The sequence below is a fragment of the Aythya fuligula genome, chromosome 18, assembly GCF_009819795.1.
Source record: "Aythya fuligula isolate bAytFul2 chromosome 18, bAytFul2.pri, whole genome shotgun sequence".
In the NCBI taxonomy this organism is placed as follows: Eukaryota; Metazoa; Chordata; class Aves; order Anseriformes; family Anatidae; genus Aythya; species Aythya fuligula.
This window is the reverse complement of record NC_045576.1, coordinates 4,420,574-4,437,050: the sequence shown is the minus strand read 5'-3', so window position 1 is coordinate 4,437,050 and position 16,477 is coordinate 4,420,574. Positions and strand designations below refer to the sequence as shown.

The 16,477-nt window shown below is 65.5% G+C and overlaps 1 protein-coding gene across 1 annotated transcript; it reads right to left on the bottom strand.

The window, feature by feature from the left end:
• Positions 1-9,057: 9,057 nt before the first annotated feature.
• On the bottom strand, positions 9,058-13,713 carry UBALD2 (UBA like domain containing 2). Its single transcript, XM_032199736.1, has 3 exons — positions 13,580-13,713; positions 12,603-12,665; positions 9,058-9,413 (listed from the first exon to the last, which is right to left on the bottom strand). Exons 1-3 carry the CDS (start codon positions 13,697-13,699, stop codon positions 9,060-9,062), a joined length of 537 nt encoding a protein of 178 aa, XP_032055627.1. The 5' UTR covers positions 13,700-13,713; the 3' UTR covers positions 9,058-9,059.
• Positions 13,714-16,477: the final 2,764 nt, after the last annotated feature.

Below are 16,477 nucleotides of genomic sequence, written 5' to 3'. Positions count from 1 at the left end.
TGGGGATTTTGGGGCATGGGAGGATTTGGGGGGTCATGGGGATTTGGGGGGTAATGGGGATTTTAGTGAGTATGGGGATATGGGGGGGGAATGGGGATTTTGGGGGGTAATGGGGATTTTGGAGCATGTGGGGATTTGGGGGGGGAATGGGGATTTGGGGGGTTATAGGGATTTTGGGGACGAGGTATGGGGATGGGGGTTACAGGGATTGGGGGGGCTATGGGGATTTGGGGACAGGGTACGAGATGGGGGATGGGGATCAGGAAGGGGATTTGTGGGGTTATGGGGATTTGGGGGGCTGGGGGGGGTGTGGGGATTTAGGGGGTGGTGTATGGGATGGGGAGGGTACGGGGGGGTAAGGGGATTGGGGGGGGGGCTACCAGAATTTGGCGGGGTATGGGGCTTGTGGGGGTATCGGGAATTTGGGGGGGGGGGAGTTTTGGGGTCCATGGGGATTTTGCGGGTGGGGGGGGCACGGGGATTTGGGGTGGACTAGAGGGATTGGGGGTATAGGGATTTATATGGGGGTGTAGGAAACGGGGAAGGGGGATACGGGGGTGGGATTGGGTTAGGGTTTTCCCTGGAACGGGTGGTGGTGATGATGATGATGATGAGGCTGAAGGCTGCAGCCCCCTCCCCTTTCCCCGCAGGCCATGGCGGCGCTGCCCCCCCCCAGCCTGGCCGAGCTGCTGGACGCGGCCATCGGCACCCCCGAGGTGGGGGCCGTCAACTTCACGGCCCTGCACAGCCTCCTGCGCGCCCTGCTGCAGCACCTGGGGCTGCTGCACCTCCCCGTGCCCACCCCACAACCCGCGCCCACCCCACAGCCCACCCCACAACCCGCCCCCCCCGGCGGGCAGCCCCCCCAGCCCACCCCGGGACCCCCGGGGGGCTCCGCAGCCCCCGCTGTGGGGCCGGAGAGGAGCGAAGCGAGGGATGGGGACAGCACCCAGGTGAGGTTTTGGGGGTTTTTTTTGGGTTCCTTTTGGTGTTCCCCCCCACCCCACAAGCACGCAGCCTGATCCCTGGGGGCTGTGCGGCCCTTATGGGGTCTCCCCATCCCCGGTCCCTTCCAGACCCCGTCTGTGCCCCGGGACCTCCTGGAGGCCATCAGCGGGGTGAAGGCGGCGCAGTCCCTTATGGCCAAGGACATCTGTGGGATCAAGGAGCTGCTGGGCCTGGTGAGCGGCCCCCGGGATGGGGACGGGGCCCCCAGCCCTGCCTCCCCCATCCCCACCCCACTGCTCATGGGGACGGGGACCCACAAGGGGATGGGACCCTCGTGTCCCAGCGGGTGCCGCCCCGTGCACCGTGGGCGGGAGCAAGGAAGGGGGGAAGAAAATATTTTTTGGGGGGCGTACCCCAAAATCCTGACCCCCCTTTTCCTTCCCTGTAGGTGGGCGAGCAGCAGCGGGGACCCCGCAGCGGGGCGAGCCCGGAGAGCGATGGGGTAGGTGCCGGACACCGGGGACAGAACCGGGTGTGCTGCACCGGGGGAGCCCGATGGTTTCCCCGGTTCCCGTTGTGCGACCCCATAAATTTGTTCCCCAAAATTTCTTCTCCCCAGGAGGCTGCCGGGAGCCAGGCTGCAGCCTCCGAGTCCTCCTCCGAGTCCCCCGAATCGGGCGAGGAGGGCACCGAGCGCGGGGGGACCCCCGGGGGGACGCAGCCAGCGCCCGGCACCGGCGAGGGGACAGCGGGGACACGGCCCCGCACCATGGGGACGCGAGCGGGGACGCGGAGAGCATCGGTGGCCTCCTGGAGCCGGGCAGGAGCTGCCCCCGACCGCATGGGGACAGCTGGTGCCGGTGCCACCGCCCTGGGGACACAGCCGGGGGGCCCTGGCACCCAAATCTCCACCCTGGGGGCACAGCCAGGGGTCTCTGGCACCCAAATCACCACCCCGGGGGCACAGCCGGGGGGTCCTGGCACCCAAATCTCCGCCCTGGGAGCTCAGCCAGGGTCCCTCAGCACCCAAACTTCCACCCCGGGGGCACAGCCGGAGGGTCCTGGCACCCAAATCACCACCCTGGGGGCACAGCCAGGGTCCCCCGGCACCCACGGCACCGGCCTGGAGTCCCCCAGCACCCATGGGACCACCCGAGGGACACAGTGGGAGTCCCCTGGAGCCCATGAGACCCCCCCAGGGATGCAGCCAGGGTCCCCCGGCACCCACGGGACCACCCCGGGGACACAGCTGGGGTCCCCCAGCACCCCGACCACCACTATGGGGACGCAGACAGCACCTCCCTGGCCCCAAGGAGAAGGAAGAGATGGAGGAGGAGGAGGAAGAGGAGGAGGAGGAAGAGAAGAAGGGGTCCAGCCGAGCCCCCCCAGCACAGCACCCAGCCTCCCTGGCGCTGAACCCACCCCGGGTGCTCGGGGGACGGGGGTGGGCGCCGCTCGCCCCGAGGCGCAGCCCCCCGTGGCTGCCCGGCCCCTGTCACCCACCGCCCGGGGACCCCAAATGCCCCCCGATGCCGGCCCCACAGGTGCCGTGCCGGGGCTGGCCGAGGCCCTGCAGCAGGTCGCCGAGCTTGGCCGCCTCTGTGCCACCCTGCAGGGCCAGGTGGCCCAGCTGGAGGCCACCAAATCGGACCGTGCCGAGCTCCAGGAGCTGCGTCTGCTCCTCCCGGAGGGAGGTGAGAACCTGGAGGGGGGGCCATGGGCTCTAAAAGTGGTTGGGGGGCACCCTGGGGTGCTGCGGGGTTGGGAGCCTGAAGGCTCGGGGCGGGCTGGGAGCACTGGGGTGAACTGGGGAGGCGGTGGGGGAGAGGGGGGAGGCATCGTGCCTGGAGCCCCTGATGGGGGCTGTGTCCCCGTGTCCCCGCAGACCAGGAGAGCGTCACCGCGCTGCTGGCCGACCTCCGGGGCCGCGTGGGCTCCCTGCAGGGCCTGGCCAGCGACCTGCAGGGCCAGGGGGAGAAGGTGAGGGGGCGGCGGTGATCCGGGTGATCCGGAGGTGATCCGGGCACGGAGGGGACCCCAAAGGTCCCCTTGTGTGGGGGCCGTGCCCTGATCTGCCACCGCCGCCCCAGATCAAGCAGCTGCAGGACGCCCTCAGGGAGCTGGGGTCAGCTGGAGGAGCAGAGAAATCCGGTGACAGCTTGGGGTAAGGGGACGGGAAGGGGGCTGCCACCCCCCAGGGGCTGCGAGCAGCTCGGTTTGGGGGCGAGGGGTCCCCCTTTTAGCGGCCAAGCCTCCCCACACCCCGTCTCGCCACCCAGGTCCCTGCTGCAGGAGCTGAGGAAGGAGCTGAGGGAGCTGAGGGAGCAGCAGGACGCGGCCAAGGCCACGCTGGAGCAGCTGGTGGCCACCACGGCCGGGCACCTACAGGAGCAGGTGGAGAGCCAGAGGGGGACACCTCTCGGTGCCACGTCCCCCCTGTTGCCCCCTGCCCCCTGGGAGGCCACCGCGCCTCCCGGGGGGGGCTTGGGGGCCACCAGCAGCCCAGCTGGGAGCCGCTTCCCTCTCCCCGTTTCCAGCTGGACGAGCTGAGGTCGCTGCTGGGTGGCACCGTGGGGCCGGACGCTTCCCCCGACGGCAGCCCCAGTGGCGCGGAGCCGGTGCCGGCCGAGTGCCCCGTCTGCAGCGCCGACGTCGGGGCGCAGCTCGGGCAGCTGCTGCGGCGCTACGAGCAGCTCCAGGAGCTGGTGGACTCCGTCCTGGCACGGCAGGCCATGGGCAAGGCCACCCGGCAGCTCCCCGGGAGGAGATGGGTACGGAGGTGTCGGCGTCGGGGGACTGGAGAAGGGGTGTCAAAGGTTTTTTGGACGCCGGGTCGGGTCCCCCGCTCAGCGCCGCGCCCTCGCCTTCCTCCTCGCAGGAGGATGAGGAGCTGCTGAAGAGCATCCAGGCTGCCATCCTGCAAGTGCAGGGGGACTGCGAGAAGCTGGGCTCGGTCACGGGGAACCTGGTGGACGACCATCAGCAGAAGCAGAAGGACATCGAGGTGGGTGGCTTCGGGATCCCCAGGGCTGGGCATGGCGAGGTCCCCGCTGCCTGCTGAGGTCCCAGCGCCGCTCACCGGGCTCCTGCTGCTTTCCAAGGCTCTGTTCCAGTCCCTGGAGAGGCTGCAGAAGGAGAAGGCGGACAAGGAGGAGCTGGTGCTGGAAATCGAAGTGGTGAGACGTCGAGGGGTCCCGGCGTTTTGTCAGCAGGAGCCCCCCTGCCAGGAAGGGGCTGGGCTGGGGTCCCCCGGTGCCACTTGTCCCCGTTCCCATCCCCAGAAGGCAGACAGAGCCGCGCTGGCCGGCAAGGTGAGCTGCGCCCAGTTTGACGCCGCCGTGGAGCAGCTGAGTAAGATGATCGAGGACACCCTGAGCAAGGTGACGGGGCAGGAGCAGGGCTGGCACCGCGTCCAGCAGAAGCTCGTGGAGGAGCTGGGCTCCAAGGTACAGCCCGGCTCGTCCCCGCTTCCCAGCCCCCTGCTCCACCCCGAGGGCACCCCGCCGAGCTGGGTCACCCCTCCGGGCTTTGGTGGCCCCGGTGGCCCCGGCGCTGTGCCAGCAGGGCTGGCGGTGGCAGCTCGCTCAGGGGCTGTGCCACCCCCAGCTGGACCGCCTGGAGCTGGCACCGCTGCGGCAGCAGCTGGAGGAGCGCTGCAGGAGCATCCTGAGGCAGCTCGAGGCGCGGGCACCGCAGGCAGAGGCCGACGATGCCGCTGGGATTAGGAAGTGAGCACCTCGGGGACAGCTGGGGACAGCTGGGGACAGCTGGGGACGCTCTGCTCGGGTCCCTCCAGCTCCCCCAGCCCTGCGGTGGCCACGCTGCAACGCAATCCCTGCAGGCTCGCTGCTCCCCAGCCCTCGATTCACCAGATCAAAGCAAGCTCAGCTGTCCCTGCACATCCTCCCCCCGTGCCCAGGACCGTGTCCCGGGGATTTGTTCCACCCTTCCCCATGCAATAAGGATCCTAAAATAAGAGCATCCCCAACCAGTGGTGCCCAAGGGGTGCCGGTGGCATCGAGGGCATTAAATCAGCTCCCTGCTACCCCACGGCAGCGTGGGGGTGCCCCTGGGTGATGAGGTGCTCCCCAACCGAAGCTTCAGCGTGGGCACGAAGGGTTTTTTGGGGGAGGTGAGGGTGTGGACAGGGATGCGACGCCCCGAGGTGCGCAGCTCGGCCCCGATGTGCCCCCCAGCCGTACGCCGGGCTGTAATTAGTGCTAATTACTGCCCCGTTCCCCGCCTGCCCCGCTCTCACCCAGCCCCTTCCCTCCGCAGGCAGCTCCTGGCCCATTTCCACTGCGTGTCCTGCGACCGGCCCCTGCGCATGGTGGTGCCTGGCCCGTGAGTACCCCTGGGGGGCTCGGCTGCTCCCTGGGTGCCGAGGGCTTCACTGGGTGCCGTGGGTTTGGGGGGGTGCTGCCCATTGGGGTCCCAGTCCCCCCAGTCCCCCCCTCAGCCCTGCCCAGCTCGGTGCTGGCAGCAGGGGACCCCCCAGGGCCACCGGTGAGCTCCCTGGGGTGCCCATCTCGGGGCAGGGTGACTTATTGCCCCCCCCGTGCCCTCCCCAGGCACATCGTGACCATCCCACCCATGCCACCGCTGCCCCCGCGCCTCTCCGTGCGCCCCCACGCCATCTTCGAGCCGCAGCCCCTACGGCAGCTCGGCCGCAGGTAGGGGGTCACAGGGACATTGGGGACATCGGGGACATCGGGGACACGTCCCCGGCTGCCAGCCGTGCCCTGTCCCCCTCCCCAACAGCCTCTGGGGGGGCCGGAGAGGGACGGCTCCCCCCCAGAGCACCCACCCGCGCCCACCCCGCAGGGAATGCGGGGCCGGGTGCGGGTACCTGCGGGTGCCGCGGCGCTGTGGGGGGCAGCACACCCGGCCCCCCCCGCAGCAGCGGCGCAGCCCCCAGCTCCAGCACCTCCCGCCCTGCACCCCCGGACACCCCCAGCCCCACAGCGGGCCCCCCGTGAAGGTAAGGATCCGACCCGAGGCGCTGGGCACCTCGGCGAGGGGAGCGCGCCTCGCTTTTCCAGGGTGCTGGGTTGGTTTTTTTGGGGGGTGGGGGGGTCCCCGTGGGGTTGGGGTCGGGGTTGGGGTGTGGGGGGGGTCCCTGCGGTGCTGGCCCCGCTCCCCGGCTCCTTCCCCAGCAGGACGAGGTGGAGCTGCTGGGCCAGGACGGGCACATCTACAAGGGCCGGCGGGACCTGCGGCTGCCTGCGCTGGTGGGGAAGGACGGTACGGCCTGGGGGGGGGGCGCGGTGTGGGTAGCCCCCTCCCCACATGCGGGACACCCCACGGGGATTAACCCCTGTGTCTGCCTCCTCCCCCCCCCCCCCAGGCACCCCCAGGCACCCCCACGGCCGCGTCCCCCAAGGACCGGGGCTCCCCTCGCCCCCGTGGGCGCCGCAGGACGGGAGAGAGACCCCAAGAGCGGAGAGGGGCCGGGGGGGCTCGGCTGGGAGCCCCCCCTGGGCACCACACGGGGGGGTCGGGCAGGAGCAATAAAGGGCGGTGGACGGGCAGCTGGCAGCGGGGTTGGTTTGGCCGTCAGCGGCCCTGCTGTGGGATCGCGGGGGGCTCGTTCCCTGCTGCAGGGCTGCCTCCATCCCTGCGTCCCTATATCCGTGCCCCCCTACGTCCTTACACCCCAAATCCTGACACCCTTCGAGCCGTACTCCCCTATATCCACGCCTCCCTACGTCCTCACAGCCATACTTCCCTCCATCCCTACGTCCCTACATTCATACCTCCTTGCATCCCTCTGTCCCTACATCCTTCTGTCCCTACAAACCATGCCTCCTTCCGTCCCTACAGCCATACTTTCCTACATCCCTACCTCCTCATGTTCCTATATCCCTACATCCTTTCATCCCTACATCCTTCCATCCTTTCCACCCTACATCCTTACAGCCCTTTGTCCTTACATCCTTGCATCCCTGCATCCTCACCTCCTTAAATCCACCCATCCCCACCTCCTCACATCCTTATATCCTACATCCTTTCTCCCTACACCCTTCCATCCCTATTTCCCTACACCCACACCTCCCTACACCCCGACCTACACCCCGACCTACACCCCCAGCCCCCCTCACACGCGCCCCCATCACCGCCGGCTGCGTTTTTCTGCTCGGGGTGGCACCAGCCCGGCCATCACAGGTTATGGGAATGGCACCGAGATCCCAAATCCTTTGTGCAGAGAGGGGCCAGACCCCACAGCAGCCACGTGGGGTTTCTTTACCCACGGGGTGTTTATGGGGCCGGGTTTATTGCTGTGGTGCCGGTGGCTCTCCACCTCGAGGCGCTGGCTTGGAGGGGCCGGGGGGGTGCTTTGGGTCCCCCTCTTTTAGGTTCACCTCTCCCGTGCCCAGAAACCACGAGGGGATCCCCTGTGTCATCCTGGGTGTCCCCTCCTCCTTTGGCCCCACACCAACCCCCCTTTTGGTGCGTTGTCCCAACGGGTTTGGTCTTTAGGGGGGGAAATAGGGGCTAAAATCCTGCTTTGTGGGGGGGTCCCCAAGGGCAGAGCACCCCAGGGCCGTACCCCAGTGGGTCTGGGGTCCCCCGGTGCCACCTCTGGGGCCAAAATGGGGAAAACCCAGAGAAAAGCAGCCAGCAAAGGGCAGCCCCGAGCCTAATCCCATTTGTGGGATGAGGCCCAGCTGGGCTCCGGGCTCGCCCCCCCCATACACACACAGCGGGGCCCAGTTCCCCCATAAACCCCAGCACCCAGGGGTGGGCCCCCCTTTAGCCATGGGTGCTGTGGGTGAGTGGCCCCAGTGGGGGCTTTTTTTTTCCCCTTTTTTTGTCTTTGGGGTCCCCATCCCAGCTGGTGCGTCCCTATAGGATCGGGGCTGTGTGCCCCAGCCCTTGCTGGTGTCCCCCAGGGGGTCCCCAAAGAGACGTTGGGGTGCTGGCAGGGGTCTGGCTGTGTCTGCAAGAGGGGATGTTTGGGAAACCCCATCCTGAGTGTGGGATTTGCCTAAAAACACTGGGAACAGCAGGAAAACCCAGCGCTGCCGGCCCCGATCCCCAGTTTTTGGGGACAGCAGTCACAGGGACACGTGCTGGCTCCTGATGGCAGCGATCCCACGGTGCCTGGTGGGGCTGGGAGATCCCTGGGAGATCCTACAGGGACCAAACCCTACAGGGACAGGATCCCCCAGAGATCAGATCCTACAGGGACCAGACCCCACAGATGTCCCCAAGGTCACCCTCGGTTCCTGCCGGCGCCCCCGTAGCGCAGAGAGAAGTCAGGGACAGCTGCTGTTAAAAAACTGATTTTTTTTTTTATTTTATTATTTTTAAATTAATAAAAAACCTTTCAACCTGTTTTCCTTTTTTTTTTTTTTTTCTTTTTGTCTTTTTTTTTTTTTTTAAGCAAGATTTGATTTGAAAACTAAAAAAAAAAAAAAACAAAAAACAAACCAAACCCAACACCCCCCCGCAGCACCCCCTGCCCCACACCCCCCTGGAGGAGTCGCAGGGATCGGGGCGGGGGGGGGGCATCACCCTATTAAATCACAGCCCCCCCTTCCTCGAGGAAGGGGTCGGGGGCTGGCGGGGGGGGTGTTTGGGGGGGGGCTGTGCAAGAAGCCAGGCTGGATTTTGGGGAGCCAGAGCGCAGCAACGAGCACCCAGAGCTTCCTCGGGTCCGGGGGGGGACGGACACATGGGGGGGGTCCATCCCCCACCTCTCCATCCCTTTGGGTTTGGGTTTCCTCCCCCCCTACCTTTCCTTGGGGGGGGGGGGCACAACGCCCTCCGTGCCTGCTCGCTCCTTCCTTCTGGGTTTATATACATTAGATAGATTTATATATTATAGTTATATATTAAAAAAAAAAAAAAAATAGGGAGGGGGGAGGAGAAAAAAAAAACAAAAAACCAGCTGGCGACTCGTGGAAGAGGCTCCGGGGGCCTCTCGCTGGGAGCTTGTCCCCCCCCACCCCCAAAAAAAAAAAAAAATTAATAAAACCTAAAAAAAAAAAGGATTCCAGTGCGTTTCTCAGGAAGCCCCCAGCTCCGAACGCCCTGGCTCCCCCCCCCCTCCCCAAAAAACACCCCCCCCCCCTGACCCCCCCCCCCCCCCCCGGGCATCCCCAACCTTATCTCTGCCCGTCCATGGTGGCCACGGCTTTGTGTGGGGGGGCGGCGGGCGGCGGGGCGGGGGGGTGCAGGTGGTGGTGGTGGTGATGGAGCCCGTGGGAGGTGGGCGACGAAGGGGGCAGCCAGGGAGGGGGCTGCTGCTGCTGCTGCTGCTGCCCCCCCTGCCCCTGCCCCTGCCCGATGGGGGGGGACGAAGCCCAAAAAGGGCTGAAACTGCCCGGGGGGGAACAGGCCATAGAGGGGATGGGGCTGTTGCTGCTTTGTAGGGTTTCCGACGTCCGCAGCTTGGAGAACATGGCCAGGGCGTCCGGGAAGTTGGGCGGAGTGGCCGGCGTGTTGCTCGGGGTGCACATCTGTGGGGAGAGGAGATCGGGGTGCTTAGGGGCCCCCACGGGACAGCCAGGGGCCCCGTGGGGGGTTTCGGGTTCCCAATGGGACGTTTGGGGTCCCCACGGGACATTTAGGGTCCCCAATGGGACATTTGGGGTCCCCAATGGGACGTTTGGGGTCCCCAATGGGATGTTTGGGGTCCCCACGGGACATTTAGCATCCCCAACGGGATGTTTGGGGTCCCCAATGGGACGTTTAGGGTCCCCATGGGGCAGTTAGGGTCCCCAATGATGGGGGTTAGCATCCCCATGGGGGCGTTTACGGTCCCCAATGGGACAGCCAGGGTCCCCATGGGGGGTTTCGGGTTCCCAATGGGACGTTTGGGGTCCCCAATGGGATGTCTGGTGTCCCCATGGGACATTTAGCATCCCCAATAGGGTGTTTAGGGTTCCCCAATGGGACGTTTGGGGTTCCCCATGGGGCGTTTAGGGTCCCCATGGACACTTAGCATCCCCATGGGATGTCTGGAGTCCCCCATGGGGTGTTTGGGGTCCCCCATGAGACATTTAGTGTCCCCAGTGGGGTGTTTAAGATCCCCAATGGGGGGGGTTAGCATCCCCATGGGGGCATTTAGGGTCCCCAACGGGATATCCAGGGCCCCCATGGGGTGTTTAAGGTCCCCAACAGGGCATTTAGGGTCCCCACGGGACGTCTGGAGAACCCCATGGGGCGTCTGGAGAACCCCATGGGGCATTTAGGGTCCCCATGGGGTGTTTGGGGTTCCCTCAGGACATTTAGCATCCCTGTGGGGCATCCAGGGTCCCCACGGGATGTTTAGGGTCTCCAATAGGACATCCAGGATCCCCACAGTATATTTAGGGTCCCTATGGGGTATTTTAGGGTCCCCATGGGGTGTTTCAGGTCCTGTCTGTGGGGTCCCAACACTGGCTGCCAAACTGCGTTATGGGGTCCCCCCCAGCCGGGCTCTGGTCACCATCGGGGTCCCCAGCGCTGTGCTGGTGGGGTCTGGATGAGGGTCCCTGGGTGTGGGGTGAGCGCTGCACCCCCTGAGGGCTCCCCTAAACCCATAAAATTACCCCCTGCCGGACATTTCCCCCAAAATCACTCCACAAAACCCGTGACAAACGCTGCCGCCGCCCCTGCTGGGTTTTGGGGGTGGTGTGGGGTGGGACGGGGACAGCCCCCATGGGTTTTCTCCTGCTGTGGGAGAAAACCCAAAAGGGTTTTGAAAAACCCAAAAGGGTTGTGGGCTGGGATCACTGGAGCTGATCCATGGGATGTCCGAGAGGAGCGGTTTTGGGGTGCGTTTGGGAATGTGTGTAGGGTTTCACACCTGGACCCACCCCGAAGCCCCTGACCCGGGAGGGGTCTGCGTTATGGGATATTTGTGGGGTCCCTGCTGCAGCTTGAGGATTTGGGGCTGGGGAAAAGCCCCCCCCGTGAGCCAGCAGCGCTGCTCCACATCCCTCCACCTGCCCTGGACCTGCTGTGGGGCCAAAAACCCCACAGGTGGCTCTGTGGGGAGCAGCTCCTCATCCTGCAGCTTCCCACGGTGCTCACCTTTATCCCCCTTTTTGGGGTCACGGAGCTGCGCCCCAAAACGCCAGCAGGGCCAGCCGGACCTCTACCCCATGCAGGCGGCCGCGTGTGGGGTTTGGGGTTTTTTTTGTTGTTTTCCAACCCCATCCTGCGCTTGTCCCTGAGCTCACCTCGGGGCGGTGCTAAGCCGGCTTCTCTTCCCTATTTCTTTTTTTCTTAAAAAAAAACTAAATTTGGCAGTATCCAAAAAAATGTTCGATCCACAACAGCGCTCTGCTAACCTCGAGAGGCTCCTTTTTTAAAAAAAAAAAATAAAAATAAAAATACCCCAAAACCAGCTGTGGGCAAACAGCAGCTCCGGCCCGAGGAGGCGGGACGCAGCGCGGCCTTTTTGGGGTGAAATGAGCAGGATTGGTTAAAAAAAAAAATAATAACAAACAGCAGCTGGCCAGGAGCTTCCTGGTGCCAGGAGGGATTTGGGGTGGGATTTTGGGGTGGGATTTTGGGGTGCCCCTCGCTGGGGGGGGGCCCCCGTGTATGGGGGGGAACCGCTTGGCCCCACGTGGAGCTGGGCTGCCCCAAAACCCAGTGGGGTTGGGGAAGGGGGTAGGAAATCCTGGGGGAGGGGGGGACGCAGCCCTGACCCCCCCCGGCCCTTCCCTTTTGTAGGGTCTGGGCCCCCCCCGTGGGTGTTTCGCCCCCGAGCTTTCTGTGGCGATGGGGGGGAATAATTATAAAAAATAATAATTATTATTATTTTTTGAGCATTTTTTGAGCATTTTGGGGCCTGAAGCGGCCCCGTAGCTCCCAACCTGTCTCCCTTCTCCCCCCCCCTCCCAAAGCTGATTTTTGGGGGCTTTTGGGGTTTTTTTGGGGGGGCATCTCGCCAGCTCTCCAAAGCGCCCCTTTGGCTTGAGAGTGGGGGGGAGGTGGGGGAAGCCCCCCCATGAGGCCAGGAAGGAAAAAAACCCAAATCCCCCCCACACCAAGAGGGGCCACCGGGACAGGGCTCTGCTCCTGGGGGGGCTTTGGGGGAATTTTGGGGGGATTTGGGGGGGTTTTGGGGACCCGAACATGGGAGGAAAATGGGACGGGGAGGGGAATAAAAGGGTCGGGGGGGGGACACGGCAGCATGGCAGGCACCAACCTGGGTATGTTGTTTTCCCTATTTGCCGCCGGCCCCCCCCAGACGCCAGAAAAGGGGGAAAAAAATGAAAAATTAATTAAAAATAAAAATAAATAATAAAAAAAGAACCGGGCTCAGCCCAGCCCCGCTCCTTCCCCTCGCGTCCTCCATGGGGGGGGGGGGGGGGGGGAAAGCGGCGAAAAAAAAAACCCAAAGTGTGGCCGGGGGGGGGGAACACGGCACCCTCTGAGCCCCCCCCCCCAATTGGGGTTGTGCCCTGGGTGTGGGGTGAGGTCGGGGGGGGGGTTTGGGGCCCCCTTTGGACCCCCCCAAAGCCCCTCGGTGGTGCCGGGGCCGGGCCCGGCCATTTCCTGGCAGACATCTTGGCTGCTTGGGGCCGCGGGCGGCAATATGGCTGGCGGGGGGGGGGGACAAGGGGATCGGGGGGGGGTTTGGGGGGTTTGGGGGGGTTAATGGGGTGTGGGGGGGCGGTTTTGGGGTGTGGGGGGGTCCCCCCGGCCCTTACCATCTGGTGGTGGTGGTGGCTGCCGGGGACGTTGCTCTCCTGGAAGAAGGCGCTCAGGGCGGTCTGCGGGGGGGGGACGCGGGGCTTGGGGTGAGCGAACAGGGCCGGGACCCCCCCCCTTAAATCCCCCAACCCCCCCCCCACCACCCTTAAATCCCCCCCCCCCATCCATAAATCCCCTCCCCTTTAAACCCCCAGCCCTATCCCCACCCCCCCCCCTCCATGGGACCCCAATGCCCCTGCACCCACCCCAAATCCCCCCCACCACCACCCATGGGTGCTGCCCCCCCCCCCTTTACACCATGGGGGGGCTGCACCCCCTTTTTTTGCCCCCCCCCCCCCAACCTCCCAGGGCTGAGGCCCAGCCGGCAGATCCGGTATGGGGCCGGGTAAATAGGGCCAGGTAAATAGGGCCGGTTTTTTCCTCCCTATGGGGGGGGGACACACGGCAGGGACCCCCCACCCACGACCCACCCCCCCCCCCCAGCAGGGCCCTGTCCTGGCTGTATGGGGGGGGGTTATTGGGACTTGGGACCCCCCCCCCAAGGTGTATGGGGGGGGTGGGGAGGAAATGGGGGGTGGGGAGGGGGTGATTGGGGTGGGGGGGGGCACAGGGGGGTGTTATGGGGGGGGCATGGATGGGGGTGGGGGGGGGACACAGGGGGGGCAATGGGGGGGTAAATTGAGGGTATACGGGGGGGGGACACAGGGGGGACAAGGAGGGGTGTATGGGGGGGTTGTATGGGGGGGGGGCAAGTGGGGGGGGGTACATTTGGGGGGGGTCCACGGGGGGGGTTCAATAAGGGGGGGGTCCACGGGGGGGGGTCAACGGGGGGGGGTCCCCAGGGGGGTCCAGGGAGGGGGGCTCACAGGAAGGGGGTCCACAGGAGGGGGTCTACGGAGGGGATCTATGGCTGGGGGGGGGGTTCCCGGGGGGGGTCCTGTTTTTTTTTTTGGGGGGGGGGCCAGCGCCGTACCTCGAACTGCCAGTGCGCCGCCTGCAGCAGCTGCTTGGCCTGGTCGGCGGCGCAGCCGGCCGCCAGCACGAACTGGTTGATCATCACCTGGTGCCGCAGCTCCTCCATGTTCACCGACATGGCCCGGGGGGGGGCACCGGGCACCGGGCACCGGGGGGGGGTCCTGGGGGGGGCCCCCGCCGAGCGCCGCCCTGGGAGCCCCGAGCGCGCCCCGCGCCGCGCCGACACCGGGGGGGGGGGGGGGGGAGCGGGAGGGGGCGGGGCCCGGCTGCCCCTTGGAGCCCCGCCCCCTGGCGCTGATTGGTCCCCGCCGCGCCTCCCGCCCCGCCGGCCCCGCGCTTCGAATCTTCCAGCTGCCCCGGCGCCTCGCCCCGCCCCCCCGCTCGCCCATTGGTCGGCCGCTTGTGTTTTGGCCGCGGGCGGCTCCGCTATTGGGCGCGGGTTTGCTCTGCCCCGCCCCCTCCGGGGAACGGTCGGGGGGAGGAGGGAGGAGCGGGCTCGCTCGCTGATTGGCCCCCGCTGCCGGGGCGGCCCGCCATTGTGACGTCACGGTTCATTCAGGAGTTTTCATTCATGGCGCGGCCCCGCCCCTCCCCCCTCCCACTACGCGCCCGGGGCCGCCCCCGTCCCGCCCCCTTTTAATTCCCGTTGGGTTTGGGGTTGGGATATAGCGGCCCCGCCGAGCGGTGCCCGGGATCCCCCTCCCGCCAGCCTCTCTCCTCTCGCCCCGGCGACTTGCGGGGGTCCTGGGGCGCCGGGGGCGTCCCGGAGCTCGGAATTAACGGGAGAGGGGGCTGCGATGGGAGGGGAGGGAATGGGGTGGGCTGGGAGGGAATAGGGCGAGAGAGGAGGGAATAGGGTGGGCTGTTAGAGAATAGGGCGAGAGAGGAGGGAATAGGGTGGGTGTTAGAGAATAGGGCGAGATAGGAGGGCATAGGGCGAGATAGGAGGGAATAGGGTGAGATAGGGGGGAATAGGGAGAGATGGGGGGAATAGGGCGAGATAGGGGGGAATAGGGCGAGATGGGAAGGGATAAGGTGGGCTGGAAGGGAATAGGGTGAGATAAGAGAGAGTAGGGTAAAATAGAAGGGAATAGGGTAAGCGGGGAGGGAATAAGGTGAGATGGGAGGGAGTAGGGTGAGCTGGAAGGGAATGGGGTGGGCTGGGAGGGAGTAGGGTGAAATAAGAGGGAGTAGGGTAAGCTGGGAGGGAATGGGGGGAGATAGAAGGGAATAGGGAGAGCTGGGAGGGAGCAGGGTGAGCTGGAAAAGGCCCGTGGGGGTTTGGCTGTGGTGATGGGCAAACTGGGGAAGAGGGGATACAGAGGCTGGAGGCCACCAGTGGCCCCGGCAGCGGATGCTGAGGCCCCACAGGGGATCATTGCAGCCTCCCCCCGGGTCCCACGGTGGGGGCTGCTGAGAGGAGCCCCCCAGCACATCCACAGCTGGATGGAGCCCACCCCTCGCCAGCTGATTTTGGCAGCCCTCATCCTCCCTGGGCCACAGCACCCGGCCCATCTGCACGAGCAGTCTGGGCCTTAGTCCTTCATTAAAAAAATAAATAAAAAAATAAAAAAAAAATTAAAAAACACCTTGTCTGGCCTTGGCATAGAGCAAAAACACCACGGGAAAAAAATAAACGAGGAAAAGAAGCCCTCCTGGGGCAGGCTGTGGGGACGCGCTGCCCCTTGGGGCTGTGGTGTCAGCCCCCCCCGGGCAGGGCAGGGTCCCCCAGTGCCCCACTGCGCCCACCCGCAGCCCTCGTTAGGTCAGCGCCCACTAACGAGGGGCCTGGCAGGCCCCCGGCTTGCAGGGCTGCATGGGGAGGGCTGGGGGGGTTGGGGGGGGACAATGGGACGAGGGGTACTGGGGACTGGGAGGATGGAGCCCCAGGAAGGGCAGGGGACAGTGGTGGGGACACGGAGCCACGGGGAGCGGGGGGTGAGCCTGCAGCTTCTGAATAAGCAGCGGGAGGAGAAAGGGATGGGATGGGGATGGGGATGGGATGGGATTGGGATGGGATGGGATGGGATGGGATGGGATGGGATGGGATGGGATGGGATGGGGATGGGATGGGATGGGAATTGGTGGCGGGTCACTTCCAGCTCTGCTCCGGACGAGTTTCCCTCCCTGCACACCGGGACGTGCCCTGCCTCCCCTGGGAAGCACTGTGGGGTCTGGGGGCAGCCAGCCCCTTCCCAGCACCAAACTTTGGTGTCTGCTGACCGCAGGCCTGATCCTGACGCCCCAGCAGTGCCCCCCCCCGCAGGCCAGCAGCCACCTCCAGGTCCCTGCCCCTGCCCCTTCCCCTTCCCACCCGCCAGCTCCCCCCAGCCAGCGCTTTGCCCTCACATCCCGCCCAGCAGCAGGTGCATTTTGGGGTTAAACACTGCTTTTTCAGCTTCCCCCTCCCTCTTCCTGCACGGCACCGACCCTTTTGGGGTCTGTCCGTGCCTTTCATGTGCTGGGGTCTGGCAGGGATCAGGCAAACACAGGAGGGAGGCGAAGCTGGACCCCGAGCTGTGCTGTCACCGCTCCTGCCCGCGCTCCCTCGCTCCACTGCGGCACCGTCCTGCAAAACCCTCTGCTGCAGCAACACACGGCTGGAAAAAAAATAAATAAAAATAAAAATAAAAATAAAACCAACACAAAAAGCCACCCAGCCGAGCCGTGCGTGCACGCCGCAGCCCTGCCCGTAACGCTGCCTCCTGGCTCCACGCAGGGCTAACTTTGAGTTATTGTCTGCAGCGGAGCCCTGCGGGTGCTGCTGCTGGGATGCGACGGGGCTGGATGCGGCCCCGAGGCCTCCCCTGGGCTCTGGGCTGGTGCCGAGGTTTGGGGCTGCCGAGGTTTGGGGGCTGCTTCGTTTGGGGCAATCCGAGCCAGGACCTGACCCATA

Excerpts from the sequence above, each read along its gene's own strand:
- UBALD2 (XM_032199736.1), bottom strand. The coding sequence starts at position 13,699 with ATGTCGGTGAACATGGAGGAGCTGCGGCACCAGGTGATGATCAACCAG. Across the intron at positions 12,666-13,579 it reads CGGCGCACTGGCAGTTCGAG|ACCGCCCTGAGCGCCTTCTT; the intron begins GTACGGCGCTGG and ends CCCCCCCCGCAG. Across the intron at positions 9,414-12,602 it reads GCCACCACCACCACCAGATG|ATGTGCACCCCGAGCAACAC; the intron begins GTAAGGGCCGGG and ends CTCTCCCCACAG.